The sequence below is a fragment of the Leptonotus elevatus genome, chromosome 20 (genome assembly GCF_054856555.1).
Source record: "Leptonotus elevatus isolate MCC_2025b chromosome 20, RoL_Lele_1.0, whole genome shotgun sequence".
NCBI lineage: Eukaryota > Metazoa > Chordata > Actinopteri > Syngnathiformes > Syngnathidae > Leptonotus > Leptonotus elevatus.
In genome coordinates, this window is record NC_141258.1 from 3,552,358 (window position 1) to 3,576,008 (window position 23,651).

Consider the following 23,651-nt stretch of genomic DNA (forward strand, 5'->3'; position numbering starts at 1 on the left):
ACCAGGAAATGTTTTGGTAAGGTCAAATGTCACCCCAAAACAAAATATCTTTAAAATGTTGTGGGTAGTGCAAACAGTATCTACAGTAGAGCATAAGTTGACTCGTGAACTCTGACCTCCTCTGATTTTTGTACAATTGGCCACTGGAATGTAAAGCCTGTTTAATTTTTTTTTTAAGTGTTTGTACTTCAATTCAGGATTACATATAGAAAGCACAGGAGGACGTGTGGACAGAAGAGGGTCAGACCAGGCCTCGACTGAGCCGCTAGCTCGCTACTGAGCTAGCGGCAGTGACCGGAGCAGATCAGTCAAACCCACACTTGTTGGTGTCGCGACACTGCTGAGGCCCAAAAGTCCCCTCACACGGTCGTCCAAAATGCTCCCAGGAGGCCTCAGTGGAATTGGAAGAGGACATTTTGACTCGGAAACACCAGCTCAAGACAATTCCCCGTGTAAAGCTTCTGGTTGGAAAGACTCGGAATCGAAACGGACTGGAAAGTTGAAAAATGCTGGTTTGTGTCAAAAGGAAAGTGCGGCAGTGTTAGCGGGCGAATTGTTAGTGTGGAGGTTTTGTTTGGAATGTTTCAATCTCATTCCGGGCTGAGGAACATGATGAAAATGAAATGGGGTGCTTTAAGTAAAAGGTAATAAATTGATATTAACACAAAAAAAAAATATTCATTTGATGTATTTTAGTGATAGACTGAAATTAAAATGGTTTTAGCTTTACCTTTTATTGGCTGTCAGATTTTGAAAAAAAAAAAAAGGCAGACACAATATTTGTCAAAATGCCCAATATCAGTTTATCCTATTCTTTTATTCAGTTGTTGCAAGTTAAGGTTCAAAATGTCATGATTTTGTTCAACACCACAAGACAGTGAGTCTTAACAGGAATTTATTAGTTTTCACAAACAAATATAAAGAAGACAAGACAGACTACAGCCCGGTACAAGGATTTTTCCTTCGTTTTTTTTTTTTTTTTTAAATCTGACAGATCCCCAAACACTTGAATCGGATCTTTAGTGCATGTAGCAGGCCTAACAGAACAGAACAGAACACAAACAAGGAAATGTTTGAACTCGACGGCGCCTCTAGTACTCTTCGCCTTCCTCGTCGTCGTCCCCCACGCTGTCGGTGCCCACCTCCTCGTAATCTTTCTCCAGGGCGGCCATGTCTTCCCTGGCCTCGGAGAACTCGCCCTCCTCCATGCCCTCGCCCACGTACCAGTGCACAAAGGCGCGCTTGGCGTACATCAGGTCGAACTTGTGGTCCAGTCGGGCCCAGGCCTCGGCGATGGCGGTGGTGTTGCTCAGCATGCACACGGCCCGCTGCACCTTGGCCAGGTCGCCGCCGGGCACCACGGTGGGCGGCTGGTAGTTGATGCCCACCTTGAAGCCGGTGGGGCACCAGTCCACAAACTGGATGGAGCGCTTGGTCTTGATGTTGCTGATGGCCGAGTTGACGTCCTTGGGCACCACGTCGCCGCGGTAAAGCAGGCAGCAGGCCATGTACTTGCCGTGGCGGGGGTCGCACTTCACCATCTGGTTGGTGGGCTCGAAGCAGGCGTTGGTGATGTCGGCCACCGACAGCTGCTCGTGGTAGGCCTTCTCGGCGGAGATGACGGGCGCGTAGGTGGCCAGCGGGAAGTGGATGCGGGGGTAGGGCACCAGGTTGGTCTGGAACTCCGTCAGGTCCACGTTGAGGGCGCCGTCGAAGCGCAGCGAGGCGGTGATGGACGACACGATCTGCCCGATCAGCCGGTTGAGGTTGGTGTAGGAGGGCCTCTCGATGTCCAGGTTCCTGCGGCAGATGTCGTAGATGGCCTCGTTGTCCACCATGAAGGCGCAGTCGGAGTGCTCCAGGGTGGTGTGGGTGGTCAGGATGGAGTTGTAGGGCTCCACCACCGCCGTCGACACCTGGGGGGCGGGGTAGACGGCAAACTCCAGCTTGGACTTCTTGCCGTAGTCCACCGACAGGCGCTCCATCAGCAGGGAGGTGAAGCCCGAGCCTGTTCCGCCGCCGAAGGAGTGGAAGATGAGGAACCCTTGGAGTCCTGTGCACTGGTCAGCCTAAAAAAAAAAACAACAACATCTCAATATGAGCTTGTGGGGCGCAAATATTTTGGTCCTCCTTGTATCCAACTGTAGTATCTGCGACTGCCAGTGTATGGTCCGGTGAGTGCCGTGGGTGCCAGCAAATTGAGCGCATACATTTGCCTGGTCGCTGGGCCAATATCATTTTCACTGCTTTCACCAACTTGAGTTATTGATCATTCGATTAATTGCCGCAATCCAAAAACGCAACAATTTGCTCAGACTCCAAAAATACGTACCAGTTTGCGAGTTCTATCAAGGACCAGGTCGATGATCTCCTTCCCGACCGTGTAGTGGCCACGAGCGTAGTTGTTGGCTGCATCCTCCTTCCCGGTGATCAGCTGCTCTGGGTGGAAGAGCTGGCGGTATATTCCCGAGCGGATTTCATCTGCGGACCACCAAAAAACATTTGGTTTTTTTTGGGCCAATCAGATTTCTGCCTTTTGTGTTGCCATATCAATCCAATCTGCCCATGGCCTTTTGAATCATTAGTGCTAGTTGATGCAACTTAAACTATTTAACCGATTAGATTTCCAATTTGTCCTCCCATTGGCTGGTCGGAGCAAAAACGGGTGTAGTGACAGGTTGTTTATACCGATGACGGTTGGCTCCAAATCGACGAAGACCGCTCTGGGGACATGCTTGCCAGCGCCGGTCTCGCTGAAAAAGGTGTTGAAGGAGTCGTCGCCTCCGCCGATGGTCTTGTCGCTGGGCATCTGGCCGTCGGGCTGGATGCCGTGCTCCAGGCAGTACAGCTCCCAGCAGGCGTTGCCCATCTGGGCGCCTGCCTGGCCAACGTGCATGGAGATACATTCGCGCTGGAGGAGGAAAAATGGATCAGACAATTAGTACATTTTTTTATTTGACAAATTATAATTAATGTAAAGAGTAGTTTATTTTTGCATATTTACTTCAGTAACTTTTTTTAAAATATGTAAATTAAAATTTGTGTTTTTATGAATCTATTACATACAGCTTGGACAATCTATTTTGGTTCGTCCTATCTAAAAAGGATTCTGCAGTCACATGACAGTTTCACCCAATCCAATGTAACCAGTAGTGATTCAATTCCACCAATCAAATTGAACCAGGCAGTCACGTGGCCTAGCAGCAACGCATTTACAGCCTACAATAACTATATTAGAGTAAAGTTTCACATTTGCTTTAATTTGTTATATAATATTTATAACATCTGAAGACTGCTTAGTTTCGTTAAATTATTCCAAGGTAATGTAGCACTTCTTTTTTTTTTTGCTTTCTGTGCCATTGTGTTGCGTTCAAGGACATGCGGCTATCTGATGGCGCTCTCTGCTCGAGGCCCTGTGTTAGGGTGGGGATTAACTTCCGGCTTCACCGCGCGTTAAATGGGAGGCTTAAATACGTAACGAGTTTAGTAGTCGCCCAAGAAGAATTAAACATTTAAACACAACAAGAGCGGCCATTGTTAGGTTAAAACGACCCATTCCCCACCCCCGTCAGTTTAGACGACGCAGACATTTTTTTTTTTTGGGGCGCAGCCACGCAGTCATGCAGTCATCTCCAACAAAAGAGACACATTTTTTTTTTTTTTACTGCGAAGAATTTCATGGTTTAGAATCCGAACAGCACCGACTGTGCAGTATTATTTTTAAAATCGACATTAGTATTGTAAAATAAGCAACAAACGACGAAATTTCACGCTTTTCTTACGACGACGACACTCGGTGATAAGCAAAATTATTCCTCTTATTATTATCAGCACTGCAGCGTCATTATTAATTTCAAATTTACCATGTTTGTAGTTATTCTTCGCTGACGTCGAGTAGTCGGATGAAGAAGTTAACGCAACTGAGAAGGGAAAAGGGAGGAAGGGGTACTTATAGGGTAGCAAGGGGGCGGGACTAAGGTCCAAAAGTTTGAATTTCTCGCGAGCGGACCGTTTTTTTCCTTCTTCAGCGAACCGTTGGTCATGCTGCATTCAGTGTGGCTCGTGAATATGTATACCCGATTAAGCATCATGTGCTGGTTGTTGAAGTGAGATAAAGGTGTATGGTACACTGTCGATTTTATTTTTGTTCAGATTTTAACCTTGCAGTGAAGTAACCATGTGCTGAATTCATTTTTATTTTTTTAAGAAAAATAGACAATAAAATATACTCACTACTGGACACATCATTGGGTACACCAATGTAAACTAATGCAAAACATGGAACCAATGTGTCGCTTGTTGTACGTACATAAATAATGTTTTAATTGACCAATTTGACTGATCATTTAATTATTGAAAATTGTGGTTAACCATGAGCTAATAGCTAGCTTAGGGATCGTGGATATAAAACTACACACCCATGTTCAAATACTAGGTTTATTAAATTAAAAGTGGCATAACCTGTACAACTCAATCTGCTATATGTGGATCATCACAGTTTTTTTTCTTCTTATTGTGAACCACTCAGCTCCCTTCGACGACTCGTGTCTTGTCCAAGTGTACTCTTGCAGATAGATGGATATTTTCTTTAGCCTGTGAGGGCAATTAAAAAACAGGGAAATGTTTCAAATGCCCCCTTGTATAATGCAATGAAATGATAATGGCAAAATGGATTAACATGAGCAGCTGTGTTATTATTTTTGAGAGGTATTCATATAACTGCAATGGTTTATCATTGTAATTAATAGGTGCTTGTAAAATGGTGGCCAATGTAATTTAGCTGCACAGAAGCAGGGAAATGCTTAAAAATCTCCAACAACAACAAATTGCGATGATAATATTGATACACATTGAAAGTTCCAATCAAGTGTTATCATGTAAGTGGTTTATTGTTTTGGTTATATTGCATATGTATAATGCAAAGATAGAGCTTCTAAAATGGAGGTTAGCAAGGAAGTTGACATTTAAAATGCCTCCCAGTAGATATTTGGAGGTAGATAACATTGTGCTAGTGTGTACCTAATATCTTTGTCTGTTATGTCACACTTTTGTTTAGCTTTCTTTCATGGGGCTGTAAATGTGGAAAAAAAAAATGTATGAATATAAATCGTTTTATCATAGCGGGGAATGTAGATTAGCAAAATGCGACACAGTTCCGCGCCTTTTCTCCTCCATTGTATGAGCGTTCTATATCCGACTCTGACATCATTATTGCAGGCCGACGGGAAGGCTCGCTGCGCACCGCCCTTTAAGACGGGTCCGAGGCTCGGTCGTTGATGAAAAAAAAAAAAAAGTCGTGGCGGCGGTGCTGGTTCCGAGACGCGGGGTAAACCGTCTGAGTCCGACCCACGGTCCCATCCAGCTGGCACGGAGGAGAAAAACAAACCGTGAGTGCATTTCGTGTGAGCCGACACGCCCGGGCAAAGAAGGAAGGAAGGGTGGGGGAGGAGGACCGCGAGGACGGGGAGGACCGACCGGACTCGAGGCCGCGGGAGACGGAAGTGAGAGAGGGGGTTGCTCCGAAGAGGAAGCCCTATCCCTTTAAAAAGCGAGTGGGACATAGCGGTGCGAGAAAAGGAGAGGAGGGGGAGAAGAACGAGGAATTAAAAAAGAAAAGGAAGAAAGACACAGGGAGGGCGGAGGGAGAGCGGGCGATAAAAAAAGAAAGATGACATCCTCGCGGCTGAGCGGCCGAGGTGGGGCGGCGGGCCGCGGCCCGGCGAGAGCGCCGCTCGCCCGGGCCACGGCTTGACTCCGACAACGAGGCTTCGACAAACACCCGAGTGGCCTAACGGACGAGCTCGGAAAACAGAGATTGACTCATTAATAGACTCATTAAAACAAAGCATGACTTGACGGGCTGACAGATAACGTGTCTTATAACCCATATTCGCTCTCCCGTGTTACAAAAAAAAAAAGACTTTTATTCACGCAGTGTTGTACAATTCCGACGTGGGCTTTTGGAGGCAGCAGAGTTGGTTTGATTTTTAGCGGTGGCCTGATTCTCGTATTAATCCAAAAGGTCCGAGTCTGTAGGGAGAAAGGGACCTTGGTGCAAGCAAGCAGGCCTGCGTGCGGTCGAGTACGACCGACGTTCGTTCACTGCGGCGCCCATTTTTGGTGTAACTGCATCATGCCGTCCCCGTGACATCGCCACTTTTGATTCACCGTTTTTTTTTTCTGTTTTTTTTTTTAACCCACCGTTTTTTGTTTTGTTTTCAACGTTGGGGGTGGCGGCTCAAGCATTGTTTTCGAGGGCCGACCCAAACCATGCGAAAGCTGCCCTCCTCGAATCGAATCTCACACGAGCTGATTTTATAATCTCCATCTCAGTGGCGCAAAATGGATGCTGCGTGGAGCAATTTCCTCTTCCAGGCAGGCTTGGTGAGACCCTCTTTTTGTTCTCATTTCTTAATTTCTCACATCGTCAATGGGCCACAACGTAAAAGCAAATGCTGTTGTGGCGACTCGTGTGTGCACTTTTGGTGATGATGGCTTCTTGTCAATCCAGAATGCTCCCACCCAAAACCAAGTGGAGGGGAGCCTCCAATCGGAGCTCATGTCGGTCCACACGAGCTCTCCCCAAACCCCACCCACTGAGCACATAGCTCAGCCTCCCTCCACCGTGGACACCACCGCTCTCAAAGAGGAGCCCATGCCCATCGAGGTCCATGAGATTGATCCACATGCTGCTGCGGCTTCATTAGGTACACACCAACCAAAATGTCCAAACAACATGATGACAACAACAACAACAAAAAAAATCATATATCTTTTGTGAGTCTGGAGTACAAAAATAGCTTTGTTAGCCTTGTTAGCTTTGGCTATTTTGCTACTCTTGAAATATTCATACTAGCCAACATGACAACGCTTCAATGACTTCATTGATTGACTTTGGACTTTCATTACATTTGGCGCCATATTTTGGCATAACTGAAACACAAAAATACACAGGGTACCCCAAAAAAGGTGAGGTTTTCAGCAAATAATAGAGGATAATCGTAAATATGATTACCGTGGTTTAAATAGGCCAAAATCCCGTGCTTTGAATTATTTTAACTGGCAAAGGAAGCACCCACACGGCAATTAGAAACCCAGCAAATGGGGCAGCGAACCCTGCTGCAAATATATAAAAAAAATATTAGTAATTGGTATGCTTCCAACAATGTTTAGAATTGTCTATATTAAAACTTTGTTTAAAAAAAAATAATGATAAATGAGCATCTCGCTGTGGCGACACCTGATGGGACAAGTGGAAAATCACAGAAACATTCATATTTAAAGCTAGTCATTTTAATTGAATCATTATTTAAGTACTGTTTTTATTTTTCCTATATTTAAGCAGTGTGTAACAATACGCAATATGGCACCGCGCCACAAGGTGGCGACTCCTTGTTTTTGTTATGCCTTATACAGCACTTTTTAAAATTTATTTTGCCGTCAGTTTATTTGATGCCGTGGACTTGTAGGCTTATTCGTGACGCGTGGTGGAATAAAATCCCATTTTTGATCAACACTTTAAATACTACTATGCTATTATTTTGAATATTAGCAAAATTGTAATCCATAAAAACTTAAGCGTGACTGTCCTGTTGCATTTTGATGTTGGTCAGGATGGTGGTAGTTTTTGGGTGGTTCGTACTTAAAACTATGAAAAAAAAATTCTAACCAGCATATTATATTAGAAAAGTTATTCATGTTGTCCTTTTTTTTTTCTTCCCCTCCCCCCGCTGGGTCCAGTGAAGCCCATGTCCCGGCCAGCCCGCGTGCCGCACATCTGTGCCATTTGCAACAAGCAGTTCAAGAACAACTACAACCTTCGGCGGCACCAGTCGGTCCACACAGGGGTACGCATGAAGGACAGGGCCAGAGAGCAGGCGGAGGGGGTGCAGGAGGGAGCCGCTGGCCCGGTGGTGGCGGTGGTCCCGTCGGTGATGGCGGTGGGGCCTGGAGGGAGGGCGGAGAGGACCCCCGGAGTGCCCCTCACCCTGCTGCACCTCTCCGCTCTTCCCCTTCTCGCCCCTCCCGGCGTGCTGGCGGGGGCCCAGCAGCCGCATCTGGCTAGTCAGTACGGTGACGGGGTTGCCATGCCCAATGTAATGGCTAGTGTTAACCCCCATGCTCCGCCTCCTGCTGCTGTCGTCATGGCCACAGGGGCGACAGTACAGGTGGGTCAGGGCCTTGTGCGGATGGCTGTTGTCAACCCCGAACCTTCAAGCATGTTGTTTCTTGAGCTGCTGGCCACAGGGATGCTTGAGTTTGGCTCTTGTGTGTCACCTGAAAACATTCCGTGCGTTACGGTTGACGGCGGTGGATAGGAAAAGTCTGCACACCCCTTTGCAAATGCCAGCTTTTTGTGATTTTTAAAACGGGAAGCTAAATAATTTCAAAGTTTTATAAAAAAAAAATATCGATTTTTTTTAAAAAATTAATTAATGTGATTATTTAATTTAATTAATTCATTCATTTAATTAATGTAATTTTATTAAAAATAATTCAATTTACTCAAATTATTATTTTATTTATTTTTATTTATTTATATAACTTATTTAATTTAACCACCACCATTAATTCAATAAAAAAATATTTTTATATCTATATTTTTTATTTTTAATAGTGTAAGAAATAGGTGTGTGTGTGTTTTATTTTTTTTAAATACAAAAAATATATATATTTGAACAGGGGTGTGTAGACTTTTTACACCCACTGTACAAATCTTAGTGAAGTTATGAGGGACCAGAACCGACTCCATCCCCGTAGTAAAGTTGAAGAAACTTGCCGGACGCCACCACCACGCTCCCCTGCATGTTCTCTGCAAACAAAAAAAAGAAGTCGTTAACATTCAGAGCAAATAACGCAACAAGGAACTGTATGCAAATAATACTTTTAGCACACATATTAATATGTTGATGTTGTTTGCAGGTCATGGTAATCTGCAGAAGTTGAATGAAGGGGAGGCAACTGCAGCTTTAATTCAAAAGGCTTTCTCAGTTTTGAATTTCGGAAGGAAGGAAATACATTTAGAACTGAAGTAACCTTTTGAGTTAGTCCAGTTGTCTCCATTCAACTTTTGCCTATTAATGTTAATCTAAACTAAACGTGCGTGTTTTTTTGTGTGTGTGCATGATTTCAGCATTCCAACATGTTTTTTTTTTTTTTTTTTAACTTTTACGGCACGTTTTTATTTGCCTTCCCGCTTTGCCCTCAGCGGCCCGCCAATCAGAACCCCACGCCGGTGAGGAAGAACCACGCGTGCGAGACGTGCGGCAAAGCCTTCCGCGACGTCTACCACCTCAACCGCCACCGCCTGTCGCACTCGGACGAGAAGCCCTTCTCCTGTCACATCTGCCAGCAGCGCTTCAAGAGGAAGGACCGCATGAGTCACCATGTGCGATCCCACCAGGGCGGCGTGGAGAAGCCGTACATCTGTCCACACTGCAGCAAGGCTTTCTCAAGGTGAGCCGTACGAGTGAATAACGCGACTGGCATCCTCATTGTGTCGTATCAACAACTCTGCAGGCTTGTTTTGTTTTTGTACTTAAAAAAACAAAATCCGATGCTTTATTTTAGTTTTAGTATTAGTTTTACTTTTTACTTTTTTTTCCTTCCTTTTTTTCTTTTTTTAAATATATGGGGTATTTGTCAAATGTAACACAAATAAGATTACCAAATGATAATACATATCAATGGATATTGATTGACAGAGGAAAATTTAACTTTTTAAAATATATATAATTAGAGTTAAATTAAACAAAAATTAGAGCTGTGCAATTAATCGAAATTTAATCACAATTATTACACTCCACAATTACAAAATTGGCATCATTGTAAACAAAAATAAAAGTTATTATTACTCATTTTGAGTTGTTTAAATTCATATATGTCGTATTTGCAACTTTTTAATTGAAAAATGACTAATTCAATAAATCTTGTTTGCTCCAAAAGGAACTTTCATAATTAAAGTGTTTCAAATAATTGGAATTGTTTTCATATTTTACAATGTTTAAACATTTTCTTGTTTACCAAAAAATAATTGTTTGAATAATCGTGATTTTAATTATTACCAACTCATTCGCTGCCATTGACGGCTATAGACGTCAAAAATTCATTTGAACTATTTCTATTAGTTTCATATTTTTTTTCACTTTTGTTAACAAGAGTATGAAAACCTAGATTTTTTTTTTTTAATTGTACATTTAGAACAGATATAAAATTTGTGATTAATCTATGAGTTAACTAGTGAAGTCATGTGATTAATTACAATAAAAGAAAATTAATCGCCTGATGCCCCTAATAAGCAAAAAAAGATTATTAAAAATTAGGGGCGTCAGACGATTACATTTTTTTATTGTAATTAATTGCATGACTTTAATATTTAACTCACGATTAATCACAAATTGTATATCTGTTCTAAATGAACAATAAAAAAATCTAGGTTTTTATACTCTCATTAACAAAAGTGGGAAAAAATGTGAAACTAATGGAAATAATTAAATTAATAGAATTTTTTACGTCTATACCCGTCAATGGCAGTGAATGAGTTACCAAAATAATAAGGATTATTATTTTTCCCGTAATTGAGCAGCCCTACGTAAAATGTAGTTTGTTAGTTTTTTTTTTAAAAAGCACTCTTATTTTATTTAGTTAACAACAACAAAAACAATATTAGTTTCAGTTATTTCATTCCGTTTCATTTACTATAATGATGTAATTTCAGCACAACTCAGCACTATGGAGCCTTCCAGAAGCTGTCTTGAATAAATTCCTGCACAGTCAAAACATTTCTTTTCCGGCTCCTCAGATGAGTTTGGACAATTTGAAATGATAAAAGCGCCAACATAAAAAAGTCTTTCTGTCCTCAAGCGATTTACTTTTTTCTTCCGTTGCCATCTCAAGGCCCGACCACCTCAACAGTCACGTGCGGCAGGTGCACTCCTCAGAGCGGCCCTTCAAATGCCCGGTACGTCCATCTTCACCATTCTATGTATATTATGTTCACTTGGCAGCTTATACGCGACCCCTATTTATAACTTCCTTCGCATCAACGACGATCCTGTTTACAGACGACAAAAAGGTTAAGGTTGTGCAACTTATTTAAACCGCAGAAAATAAAGCCTTCTTACCATTCGGCAGTGCAGGATTTAGTTATTAAAACTTTGGTAACATTGATGCAACAATGGAATTGGAAAAACAATTATATGATATTATCGGAGTGTTAGTCACATGATCATTGTCAAACTTTTTTTTTTTTCATCCACGTTTTTCTTCCTCCCGCCCAGACGTGCGAGTCCAGCTTTGCCACGAAGGACCGCTTGCGTGCGCACATGATTCGCCACGAGGAAAAAGTCCCGTGCCACATCTGCGGCAAGCTCCTGTCGGCCGCTTACATCACCGATCACATGAGGGTGCACAACCAATCGCAGCACCACGTCTGTCATCTGTGCAACCGCAGTAAGCCCACATTGGCAAAAAAAAAAAAAAGTCATCTCGGCGCCCTCGTTTTTATTGTGTTTTTACGGTTATTTTTGGGATTCTTTCCCCATCAGGCTTCACCACGTTGACCTACCTGCGCGTCCACGCCCAGAAGCACCACGGCCAGGAATGGAAGGACAGCCCGGGAGGCTTCGGCGGCACGGCGGCCGGCGGCGTGCTCGTCTGCCAACTGTGCGGCGTCCACTGCAAGACGCCCACCCAGCTCCAGGGTCACATGGGCACCCACGGCAACAGCCAGGGCGCCCAGAGTCCCGCCGCCTCCAACGTGGCCGCCGGCAGCTCCATTTCCCTCAGCAACATGGTGACGGCGCCCGCCGTGTACGTCACGGGCAGCACGGTGGTGGACCTGCTGGTCACGGACTGTTCGAGCATCGCAGCGCCGCAGTCGCAGAGTTAGCGCTAGCCAGCATCATCATCATCATCATCATCATCAGCATCAGCAGCAGCAGCAATAACTTCAGTCCTTGAAATCAAAAGAGGGACAAGGTAAGAGAACAGATGCGTAGATGCTAATCGGTTCACAGTTTGGGTCAAAGTCGGAGCATCGTAAGCATTTCGACGCGTTCGCATTTCGTGTCATCTTATTCTTAAACAGTAGCTGGGCCTTCAGCGTTATCATGTTGCTACATTCCAAAAATATCAATACTGTACAAAACACAATATAACAGCAATCTATTTATCTAATAACACAATAAAAACATTACAAATGAATAATGAGCAGAGATCCTGATTAAGTATGTTTGTGTGTTTTGCTCGTTGGCTTTCTTCGACCAACCAATCATTTTTTAACAATCATATGTTCTATGCAGCCCCACAAGTCTAAATATGGTATTCCGGTTGATATCGTGTTAGTAGAATATGAGTTAAGCAGCAAAATCTAACCGTTTTTATCCATCTCAGGGGGCGGCCATTTTGCCACTTGCTGTCGACTGAAGATGACATCAATGTTGTTCAGGCCTAAAAAAAAAAAAACAGGTGAGCTGTGATTGGTCATTGCCTGAGCCCTGAGCAACTGTGATGTCATCTTCAGTCGACAGCAAGTGGCAAAATGGCCGCCCCGCCTGAGATGGATAAAAATGGCGGGATTTTGCTTCATAGCTCATATTCCACAAATGTAATATTAAACTAGTGAGGTCACATATAACATATTATTGTCCAAAAAATGTTTACGGTTTACTTCCACTTTTAAGTTACTAGTGATTCTGAAAGCTCTGGGCAGATTAGATTGGCATAGCAACACACAGGCTGAAATCTGATTGGACAAAAGCCAACATCCACTAAACACTGACTGGAAGCAATCCATCCACGATAAACCCTAAAAATGAAAAGAATAGACTGTTAAGAATAAATGAACACATTTTCATGGAAGAAATGTTTATGTTGTAAATGCTTTTGATAGTATTTTGGCCAAACGGGCCTTCTGACCCACCAACTGATCCTGGATGCTCGTATCCAGCTCGACTGATGGACAACTGTGCTTTTATGAGCGTCGACTGTAATTAGAATAACTCTCCACTCTCATTGGCTGCTCTAACTCACACCAGCGCTGATCTTACCTTTTTTTTTTTTTTTTTTCTGACTAAAAATATTTAGTGCTTGTGTTGAGAATGGGGGGGAAATTAGCACCCTGAGAAAAAACAAAAACTCAATTAGAAGGGAAGTTGTTTGGGTGTGGACGAGGCAGGGCTTCTTTAGCATGTTAGCTTGTTTATTCAGAGTTTTAACACAAATTGTATGATTTATTATTATTATTTTTTTTATACAAAGTGGTTACATTAGTTTAGTAATTAGTGGTCTCTAGATCAGGATGCGAGTATGGCATTGTAGGAGGTACTTCTTGCTAAAAGGTACAGAGGGCGCCATAGAGTTTCAAGCACCTTTAAGACCCTTTCACACTGCACTTGGCGCCACGAAAAGCATTCTTCATCCCACCGTGCCGTTTGGGATTGAATGGACCCATATCCTCTTCCTACTTAAAGTCTATTTTACATCGAAAGCCGTGTGTAAAGGCACCAGGCTACTTCCTGTTTGGTTGCTTAGCAACTAGCGCCAAATATGGGCATGTTTGCCCCCCCCCCCCCGTGCAGTGTGTCAGCGTCTTAATGTTGTACAGTGGAACCTCCAAAGGGTAATCCCCCCCCCCCCCTAAGTGGAACCTTTTTTTTTTTAAGTTCAACCAAAATTTCTACGGCGGTTCGAAATGCTGACATACAAACGAAAGAACTCTGAGGTCAGCTCACGACTTTGGAGTTTCCACTGTCATTGTTTGGTTTGTGAAGATGAAAATGGGCTTGGAATGAGTTTTCTTGCGCTGAAGTCTTCCTCTCTGGATCACGGCAAAAAAAAAAAAAAAAAATGACTTTGAATCAACACTTCAGCTTTTTGACATTGCGACTCTTGCACCTGGAAGAAAAATTGTAAAAAAACAAACAAAAAAAACAACTACCTTTTGCATGAAAGCAAGCTAACTCGGCTTATCACCGCAGAATGAACTTTGAGTGATTTCACTAAAGTTGTAAACAATAATACAGTATATGTTGATTTTGTTTTGAAAAATGAACTTTGTTGGCCATTTGTTTGATTGTAACCGTCATTGCCATAGTCTTTTTTTTTTCTTTTCTTCTTCTTCTTTTTTGTCGACCTGCCAGTCCATTGAGTAAATGTTAGACATTAGATTTAGTGTGTATAGCACCTATTCATCTTTTATCATTTGACATGATTCTCACCGGTTTGCATTCGCTTTCAAAATGGGACTTATGATGCTGAGAAAAAAGGGCTTTACGTCAAGTAAAGAAGCGCCGCAGGAAGTTGACAAACAATTTCTTGTTTTTGTACCTTTTCAGTTTTGAGTGAATGTTACCTTGACATTGACAGCCACGTTTCTTTTCTGTTGTGTTTCAAATGTGTTCTTCCTTCCTTCCTGTTGAGAAATGTTGTCATTTATTAAACAATACTTTATACTTTACTTCCATTTACACTAAGAGAAAGAAAAAAAAATACCTCTAGAAATCTGTACGGCTCTTGTGATAAATCTTAATGCCTTATCATACTCAACTGCATTTTAATTCTTTTATGATGATCAGATCTTAATCATGGGATTCATTAAGAATATTAATGGGATGTATTTATATTTATATTTTTATATTTCTCAAAAGTATGCATGTCCAAAAGGTTAGTGCAAAAACAGAAGAAAAAAAAAACATGCTTATTACAGTCATAAATGAGGTTATTTTGTAGATGAGCTAGAGATCATGTTGTTATTTTGTAATTTGGACAATTTCAAGTAAAATGGGTAAACATGCACTGTGTTGTGTTTTCATCTGTACCTAATTGAGCAATGTTTTTTTAGACGTTTTTTTTTTTTTTTACCAAATAAAGCCTTCCTTCAACAGGCAGGAGTCCGTACATATAACAGTTTTGCTATTTGACTTTTGTTTAAATAAAAGTCAGACTAGACCTGAAAACGGGTTCATATTGTTAGCCTAGCATAATTGCCTAAGTCGTTTTTGTAAAACAAGAAAGAAAATAAAATTTCACAAACAAGAATTTGAGCGCAGTTGCTCCGACTCAACCTTTGTGGATGACTGAGAATCTACACAGACAAAACATTTTAATTGATGCGTCGAACAGTAAATTAGAAAATTAAAATTATGCTTTCAAGCTAACAACATCATAGCAATGCTACTAAATTAATGACATCAGAGGAATATGATTCGATTCTTTAACAAGCGCAGTGCCAGCATCATTGATTTTCTCTCCATAATCCTGCCTTAATCTGGTCTTCAATCTCCTCGGGGGGGTCCAATATTTTGAAAAGCAATGAGAGTTAAGGATTGGGAAACTGGATCTTGAACTCGCCGCAATATTTGGCTCTCCGATTTAAGTTTGGAATCCCCTGAGCATAAACACTCAGATTGACACAATTCTCATATTTTTGGCTCTGGACACCACCGCACTGGATTTGATATGAAACTACTACTGTAATTGCCTATAGATGCCACAAGATGGTGCCAAATGACTACTCTTGTCAAAATGAAACTCCTCAACTCACTTCAGTCGTTTCTTGGCACAAAGATGGAACCAGAACCTGCAATATAAATAGATTTTTTCATTTAAAGTACAGGATTTGAATCACGACTTTTACTAACGTACTCTTCTTCTTCTTTTTTTTTTTAACACTACTTTTGCCACCTGTGCAAATAACATCCTTGGACTTGCAATCGATGCTAGGGTGTTTCGTGAGGGGTAGTGGTTCTTCCTTGGGACGAGTGCTGCTAAGTGAGGATGCATGGTGAGAGAATGCAGTAGGGCAGACGGCGAGTGTTGCAAAAACCTCGTCATGACTCGATGCTGCTGTTAGCAAGTAGCTGGCGCAGCAGTCCGCTGACTGTTGAGTCAACAGCAGCAAAATAGAGAGAGAGAGAGCGAGACCGGAGACCGGAGACGCACAGATGCAATGACACGGGCACCGGACCGCTCCTCCGACGACGACTGATACCCGCCTCCCAAAGCTGTTCGTCGTGCGTTTGCGTAAACGTTTTGTACAAGTTGGTCGCTGAATGCGCCCACACTTGTGCGAGCTTGCTGCTGATTTCGATCTAACTTGCTGCAAGCTAGCTGTTAGCTAGCTGGCTGGCTGGCTGGCTGGCTGGCTTGCTGCTAACCCTCCGGGCGTCCAAGTGGCCGCACAAAACATGCGGATCGTCGCGGCGGAGACCCCCGGGACCACTCTAGCTGCTTTACTCCGCGGGACGCGAGTTTCAAGCGGCCGCTGACTGGACGCCACCAAAGCCTCTGTGTAAATATCAGTCTTAATTCTGTTTCGTTTTTTCGCTACCCTCCTCTCGAGACATGTGCACTGAACTCCTGTCTGCTAGCCGCGGCGGGCTAGCTCGGTGGCGGCTAGTGCTAACTGCTACAAACAAATAACATGTCTGCTTAAAGTGTCGCCAGCGTGTGTAACAAAATATATTTTTCCACACTTTTATTAACGTGTTAGCCGCTTCGTATTTGGTGGTTGCTCCGTTAATTCATTAATTCATTCCTGCTTGTGTAAAGTAAAAAGCTTCTTTAGCCGGCGGGGACTTACTGGTTGACATTGGCTAACGTTAGCCGCCGTGTTTAGCGTCATTGTTAACACACAATTGTTGAGACGATCTGCAGTATTGCATTGTTTCCAAATCTTTATTGAGTCAAGGCACTTAATTTCTATTTGAAATATCTTACTGCATCACTCTCAAACAAAATGTCACAAAAAAAAAGTGGCTGCACGGGTCAATTATGTAGCTTCTGCCATCTAATGGAAGAGCATTTAATTGTTCTGCCTGTAAATTGGTAACCAAAATACATCAAGTGATATTGGACGATGTATTATACCACTTATTGTTCATTCATTAACATGTCTCACGAACGAATACACAAGTTAATTGCCACCTAGAGGAGAACATTTAAATCTTCCGCTTCACAATACATCACTGGCTCAAATGGATGAACAAAAATGTAATATTTGCAGCAAATAAGTAATTTGCACTTCAATGAAGTGAAATTGCTTCATTTTCCACTCCACCAGCCTTTTGCTTTTGAGCTGACAAATAAAAAATAAATGTATGATTAGTCATCTTACTACAAGTGTGACGGTGGATTTCAAACACGGTGATCATCAAACCCCAGAAATTAGATGTAAGTGTTTAAGATACGGTATAGCGTATGAAACTTTGTAGACATGATCTATCGATGTTCTATTACACATAGAAATGACAGATATAATAAAATTGAATGTCTTAATCACACATTCTGCAATCAAATTTGAATAATCATTATTGAAGTGACACGTTGCTCGGGTACCCAAGAAAAGGCTGCCGGGAATTTCAGCACATTTTCTGTGATGCAATGCGCATGTTGCTACTGGGTGTCAACTTTTTAATGAGTCAGCAGAAGCAAAACCACTTGGAACCCGTGCCTAAATAAACGGGGGAAATGGGGTTTACTGTCATCAGAATGCAGCAACGGGGATGACATCACATCACCTATTGGCTTTTAGTTTGTCTTAGAATAGATTTTTAGGATTTTACTTATTACTCTTTAACCCCTTATGAGCTGAGCCACGAATGCTTCCATTTGTTTCTGTCAAAGCACTTCGTTAACGTGTTTTCAAAGGCGCTATATAAATAAAGTTATCAGCCGCGCAAATAGTTTTCAACTCTTCTCTTGATTTGTTCTTCTTTTTGGACCGAGTAAGATCAATGTAGGCTGATTGTTTTACTCTTTGACCTCTTGCAGGGAGGAGAAAGAGCAGCACATTCCCAGGACCGGATCTCCCTCCCAACTTTTTTTGCCTCTCAGCCAAGACGGCCAGGGACCATGCTGACCATCCTCGCTGCTGGCTCTGTCTTCTTTCCGGGCCTCTTCCTTCTGTCCAAGCAGTGCCTCAAGTCCATCCCGGCGCTGCGATGGAGCGAAGGCGACGCCGTCATCGTTTCCGCCAGGTGAGACTCTCTGGACTCTGGGGGAGGAAAAAAAAAAATCCCTTTTAACCACATGGTGTGGTCATGTGAGATCATCTGATGTGCCACAGGAAATTATCTCATTTCACTTCATTGGTACGAAAGGCATGTATTTATAATAATATATAATAATAACAATATTTTTTTTTTCCTGACCTTCACTCAATAAAGGTATTCGTCGGTCAGTAAAGACCATAAATCTGCATTTGTTTTCACACCAGTCGTCTCCATCCTAGGTTGGTGTCGTCGGTTCAGGCGGTCATGGCTTCCTCGGCTGGCTACATTATCGCTTCTTCCTGCGATGACATCATCGAGGACCAGTGAGTCAACAAATAAGAGGAGAAGTCGCCGCTGTTTACATACTCGGTCGGGCTGCACAATTTTTTTTCAAATTCAGATTGACGTCGCAGTGTAGGAGAATGTAATTTTTTAAATGGCAAATGCCTCAATTTAGTGGGGGAGGGAACCCTAGCTAGGCTTTATATAATTAATTAACTAATTCATATGGTGTCTAGTTAAGTCCAGTGCTAAAGAAGTGAGATTTAAGACCTAAAAAAATTATATGTAAATCTGATATATTATAGTACCGCAGATTCATTTGTTAAAAAAATGTTAAATCGCAATTGCAATATTGAAGGAAAAAAATAGTCATTGGTGTATTAACTCATTCACTGCCATTGACGGCTATAGACGTCAAAAATTCATTTGAACTATTTTTAGTAGTTTCACATTTTTTTCCACTTTTGTTAACAAGAGTATGAAAACCTAGAAAAAAATGTATTGTACGTTTAGAACAGATATAAAATTTGTGATTAAACTAGTGAAGTCATGTCATTAATTGCAATTTCAAAAAAATTATCGCCTGATGTTCCTAATTTAAAAAATAAAATAAAAGGAAAGATTATTGAAAATTAGGGGCGTCAGACGATTATTTAAAAAAAATTGTAATTAATCGCATGACTTCAATAGTTAATTCACAATTAATCACAAATTGTGTATCCGTTCTAAATGTTCAATAAAAGAAATCTAGGTTGTCACACTCTTGTTAACAAAAGTGTGTGTGGGGGGGTGAAACTAATAGAAATAGTGCAAATGAATTTTTGACGTCAATGGCAGTGAATGAGTTATTTAAAAAAAATCATTAGATTATTAATTTTTCAAAATTATTCAGCCCTGCTTAAAAGTGACCCAATTTATTCAAGTGAGAGGCTGCTTGCTTGCTTGATTATTTTTTTTACTGTTTATTTATTTAGCTTTATGTTGTAAATCAAAATATTTCTTTGGCACCCGCCCCCCCCCCCCCCCCCCCTCCCCAGGCACTGGCTGACCAGCACGTACATCATGTTTGCCGTCCCCTACTTCGTGTACGACATCTACGCCATGTTCATGTGCTACTGGTACAAGCTGAGGGTCAAGGGTCACGAGGAGGCCTCGGCCGCCCCCCAGCACATGGCGTCGGCGCTGACCAGCTACCTGCGCCGCGAGTTCCTCATGGTGCTGCACCACGTCGTCATGGTTACCGTCTGCTTCCCCGTTTCTGTGGTAACGCCCGTTTCTCTTCTTTGCGTCAAATGCGAAAAATGGAAAGTCGGGCGACGTCCTCGCGTTGTCATAATATGTACGCATAATGTAAAAAATAAATAAAGACATTTAAATGAGCCACCGTGCACGATTGATAGATCTAGCATTGCTTGTTGACTCCGAGCCAAAAGCGTATTTACAGCGCGGCGTGATTATAAGCGGCGCACTCCGCAGCCCGCCTACAGCGGAGCACAAGGTGTAATTGTTTTCTGGCCCCGGTGATTAGTTTCTGTCCGTCTCTCCCTCTTCTAGTTTGTGCGTCAAGGAAAAGGAGATTATTTCCAGGGCGTCATGTTCATGGCCGAGCTCAGCACGCCGTCGGTCTGCTTAGGAAAAATACTCATCCAGGTAGGTGGACACTCGCCGGGCTCATCGTGTTGTCGTTTGTCGTTGCCGCTATAGAGCCGCGTTTCCAACATCAAGTACGGTATATGGACACATCGGCCATTTTAGGGAAACCAAGGAAATGTACAAAATTCAAGGTTGGTTCTGAGAAAACCTAAATAGTTAGTCTGATTAAAACTGGTCTGCTGCCCCTTGAGTAAAGTGGAGGAAAAAAAACACCCCAGCAATTTACTGTAGGTAATGTGATGCCCTCACACGTGGGCAAGGAGAGCTGCGGACTGTATTTTGCATGGATGTAGAACGGAATAAAGACTTTGCTGCACCCTTTCAATAAAAAAAAATTCCGAGTAGCGATGGACGAATACAGATGCCGGTATTTGTTTCAGGTCATTGTAAGATATCGGGTACTCGTGGAGACTGCCGAGACCAGCTATCGATACTTAACCCCTTCAGACCCGCATTTTTGCTGCTGGGCAAAATGTATTTTCTTTTTTTGTATTGATTTCTCACATAATATGACTAACGTGTTGTAAGCTTACCAAGCTTATATGCAACATTTTTAACATCACGCAAATCAACTTGCGATTGTGATTGGTAGGTTAAGAGCCAATCATGAACCAGAAGGGTTGACATCATCCAAATTATGCGAATACGTCATGTCCACTGGGACCATCGATGGGTCTGGAGGGGGTGTTGAGGCCAAAAAGAAAATCGGACATCAATTCAGTCATCCTGGCCAGTAGTTGGCGCTATACTGAAAAGTTTGTTTACATGTTTTTTGTGTTCAGTGAAATTTTATATATTGTCGCTGTCCTGTGAAAAACACTTAGGTCCATTTTTTTTTTCATTTTTGGGATGTCTGCATTCAGTTTCATACCACAAACTTAAACATTTAAAAAAAAAAAAATAATAATAATAAAGACAAAAATGGACAGCAACGATATCAAAAATACTATTCGGTATCGGCCATAAAAAAACAACCTGGTAGCCTATTTTTGAGGAATTACGGTAAGCAATTCATATCAATTGCAATTGATAAGGTCATCTTTACTTATTTTTCTAGTGTTTGAATCACAAATCTGAAAATCAATCATTTTCACACCATCAACACATCTCAGAATTTGGTGGAAACGTGCCTGCTTAATAAATATCCTCCACTTCCCCCGCTTTCATCCATCCTCTTCCTCTTCGTCCCACGGCGGTGTCGGGGGGGGGGGGGGGGTGCGCACATCTCTGCTTATTCCCAGCATGCAACTGGTTTTGCACTTGCACACGGCCCACTGTTGACTTTTTTTTGTCCTCTCAAACAAACACCAGTCATCACTTGGTAACGCCGTTTGCTTAGGTAAACATTGCCCCCCCCCTCCCCCAACGCCGTACAGCTGTTAAGAGTGTATGTTGAGCAGATACACTCTCATCTCCTCGATCCCCCCCCCCCCCCCCTCGCTCGGCCCCGTCAGCTGTCCGTGCGCTTGTTTGATAAGCTCAAAAGAAGCCGTGACGTTAGCGGGGAGGTCCTAGCGGCTAAATTGTTTCTTCAGCGTTATCTGCCCGAGGCAGGTCACCTACCTCGCCACTGCTCTCCATTCAATGTCTTTTTCACACACGCTACATGTTTTTTTTTATGCTCCATGTTAACGAACGTGAGAGTGGCACAATTAACCCCTTACATACTGTTCGTGGCTCATGTCAGAAATTCGCTCATAAATTGTTAATAATACATTTTTAAAGGCTAACAGCACGATTTGCCCTCGTCATTTTTGAATGCTTTTTGTAAACTTGAAAAATAGCAACAAATTAAATTAAAAAGTCGAGTCGCCTCGATGTATACCTTTTTCAATGATCTTGAATTGGATGCTGAAAATAAAAAATTTTTGTTTGCTATTTGAGACAATGAGTTGAAAATGACTTGCTCATAGGCGAAGGAAATATTTAGTCGCAGTACAGTTGTCCATTTTTAACAACACGGGCTTTCTCAAATGAATCCAATGAAAATATTTTCATTTGTTCCAGACTTTCAATCTTCAGACGACACGATGTCACACGGGCCCCGCAGGGTCAGCGAGGAGGCGGAGTTTTACAACACTTGTCAGACAGTTGCAGCTATTTTCATCACTTTAAATCGGTTAATAATTTGACTTTCATCTTTTCGGATTTAATAATACAAGTTTTGTCAGCATTTATTTATTGGATAAACACACAATATTTCCAATATATATATATATTTTTTTATTTTTTTTTATTTTTACTGTATATTATATGTTTAATATCGTTTCTAAATGGACTATAAAATATATTTTTCAAAGTTTTCATTCAAATTTTTTTTTAAATAGAAATAGTAATAATAGTTATTGATACAGTAATTTCATCATAATTTTTTTTATTAATTTAAAATTAAAAAAGTATTGCGTGTTAAAAAAATTAGGAACTTCAAATTAATTAAAAAATAACGCACTAATTTCGACACCCATCTCAAATTGGTCCATCTTGCGATTGGATCGGTGGTTGCTTATCTTTTTTTTAATCCTCATTGATCGATGATCAGCTTCAAAATCCCGATCATACAAAGGCTATTAATAATGTGTAAAAACAACAGAAAACGTAGTGACTGATTAATCGTAGTACAAAATGTGTGGCAAAATATGGAATTGACCATATTTGGGCATCCAAATTTCTGCTCAACAGCGGCGACACACATTTTAGAAATAAAACACCAGTCTCATTTTTGATCAATTTTAATCTTGGTTGAGATCCAAGTGTTTTTTATTATTATTATTATTTTTATTTTTTTCTTGAGAGCTCAGTATTGTTCATTCGGTAATTTTACCGATTTGACCATGACATCATCATTGCTCTCTTTTTTTTTTTAAAGGCGGTTTTAAAAAAAATCGAACCACAAATTGAGCATATTGCTACCCCCCCCCCCCCCCCCCGCGCAGTACGTAAAGGTTTCAAAGATGAACAACGTCCGCTCACAGCAAACTGCTTGCTTCTCTTTGTCTCTCTTTTTCTCTCTCCGCCCTCTCTTTTGTTTCCCGCTCTCAGTACAAAAAGCAACACACACTCCTGCACAAAGTGAACGGGGCTCTTATGCTGATCACTTTTTTCATCTGTCGAGTCCTCCTCTTCCCTTACCTCTACTACGCCTATGGAAGGTACGTCTTCTCCTTCCCACCCTCTCCCCTCCCTTTTAACGCTCCGCTCGCGAGTCTGCAAGTCTCACATCTGCGCGCCCGCCGGGCCGCCGCTGGCGCTTAATCACGCAATCCCCTCGTTGTCTCCCTTCTGTCGGGGTGCAGGTACGCGTCCATTCCGTTCCACTTGGTCCCCCTGTCGGTGCCCTGGCACTGTAACCTCGGGGCCGGCCTGCTCATGGCCCCGCAGCTCTATTGGTTCTCCCTCATTTGTAGGGGAGCCCTGCGACTCTTCACGGGCTCCTCCCGCTCCCAGAGACGGCGCACCGGCCCGACGGCGGACGGCGGCGCGGCGGCGGCGCTCCAGCTGGCCAACGGCTACAGAGCGCCCTCCACAGAGCCCGACTTGGCCACCCACTGAGAGGAGTCTGGGGGCGGGGGGGGGGGGGGGGGGGCAGTCAAAGAGAGGCGAATGTACCAATGTCACGGGTGTTGGAGGTGGGGGAACAGGTAGCAACATGGCGGAGGGTTAAAAAAAAAAAAAAAAAAAAAAAAGCTACAGACTTGGTCCTCAAATTGCGCCGGAGTCTTTGTA

At 42.4% G+C, this 23,651-nt stretch overlaps 3 protein-coding genes across 4 annotated transcripts; 2 read left to right on the forward strand and 1 right to left on the reverse strand.

The window, feature by feature from the left end:
* Window positions 1-878: 878 nt before the first annotated feature.
* On the reverse strand, window positions 879-4,026 carry LOC147156454 (tubulin alpha chain-like). The gene is made up of 4 exons (XM_086064529.1): window positions 3,864-4,026; window positions 2,689-2,911; window positions 2,333-2,481; window positions 879-2,069 (listed from the first exon to the last, which is right to left on the reverse strand). Exons 1-4 carry the CDS (start codon window positions 3,864-3,866, stop codon window positions 1,092-1,094), a joined length of 1,353 nt encoding a protein of 450 aa, XP_085920655.1. The 5' UTR covers window positions 3,867-4,026; the 3' UTR covers window positions 879-1,091.
* A 1,188-nt stretch (window positions 4,027-5,214) lies between these two features.
* mazb (MYC-associated zinc finger protein b (purine-binding transcription factor)) lies at window positions 5,215-12,417 on the forward strand. Of its 2 annotated transcripts, XM_086065035.1 has the most exons (8): window positions 5,215-5,387; window positions 6,334-6,384; window positions 6,512-6,707; window positions 7,741-8,168; window positions 9,209-9,456; window positions 10,897-10,960; window positions 11,280-11,451; window positions 11,547-12,417. In XM_086065035.1, the coding sequence occupies exons 2-8, from the start codon at window positions 6,343-6,345 to the stop codon at window positions 11,888-11,890; spliced, it is 1,494 nt and encodes a 497-aa protein (XP_085921161.1). In that variant the 5' UTR covers window positions 5,215-5,387; window positions 6,334-6,342; the 3' UTR covers window positions 11,891-12,417. The 2 variants fall into 2 exon arrangements, with proteins under 2 accessions (XP_085921161.1, XP_085921162.1); XM_086065036.1 differs by lacking the exon at window positions 5,215-5,387 and having other exon boundaries at window positions 5,402-6,384; window positions 7,741-7,847; window positions 11,547-12,416.
* A 3,324-nt stretch (window positions 12,418-15,741) lies between these two features.
* Window positions 15,742-23,493, forward strand: LOC147156456 (ceramide synthase-like). The gene is made up of 7 exons (XM_086064368.1): window positions 15,742-16,291; window positions 17,773-17,978; window positions 18,233-18,316; window positions 19,313-19,538; window positions 19,830-19,925; window positions 22,968-23,077; window positions 23,222-23,493. The coding sequence occupies exons 2-7, from the start codon at window positions 17,854-17,856 to the stop codon at window positions 23,475-23,477; spliced, it is 897 nt and encodes a 298-aa protein (XP_085920494.1). The 5' UTR covers window positions 15,742-16,291; window positions 17,773-17,853; the 3' UTR covers window positions 23,478-23,493.
* The last annotated feature ends 158 nt before the right edge of the window (window positions 23,494-23,651 follow it).

Excerpts from the sequence above, each read along its gene's own strand:
- mazb (XM_086065035.1), top strand. The coding sequence starts at position 6,343 with ATGGATGCTGCGTGGAGCAATTTCCTCTTCCAGGCAGGCTTG. Across the intron at positions 6,708-7,740 it reads TGCTGCTGCGGCTTCATTAG|TGAAGCCCATGTCCCGGCCA; the intron begins GTACACACCAAC and ends CGCTGGGTCCAG. Across the intron at positions 10,961-11,279 it reads AGCGGCCCTTCAAATGCCCG|ACGTGCGAGTCCAGCTTTGC; the intron begins GTACGTCCATCT and ends CCTCCCGCCCAG.
- LOC147156454 (XM_086064529.1), bottom strand. Across the intron at positions 2,482-2,688 it reads TTTGGAGCCAACCGTCATCG|ATGAAATCCGCTCGGGAATA; the intron begins GTATAAACAACC and ends GGTGGTCCGCAG. Across the intron at positions 2,070-2,332 it reads TTGATAGAACTCGCAAACTG|GCTGACCAGTGCACAGGACT; the intron begins GTACGTATTTTT and ends TTTTTTTTTTAG.
- LOC147156456 (XM_086064368.1), top strand. The coding sequence starts at position 17,854 with ATGCTGACCATCCTCGCTGCTGGCTCTGTCTTCTTTCCGGGCCTCTTC. Across the intron at positions 17,979-18,232 it reads GCCGTCATCGTTTCCGCCAG|GTTGGTGTCGTCGGTTCAGG; the intron begins GTGAGACTCTCT and ends TCTCCATCCTAG. Across the intron at positions 18,317-19,312 it reads GATGACATCATCGAGGACCA|GCACTGGCTGACCAGCACGT; the intron begins GTGAGTCAACAA and ends CCCCCTCCCCAG.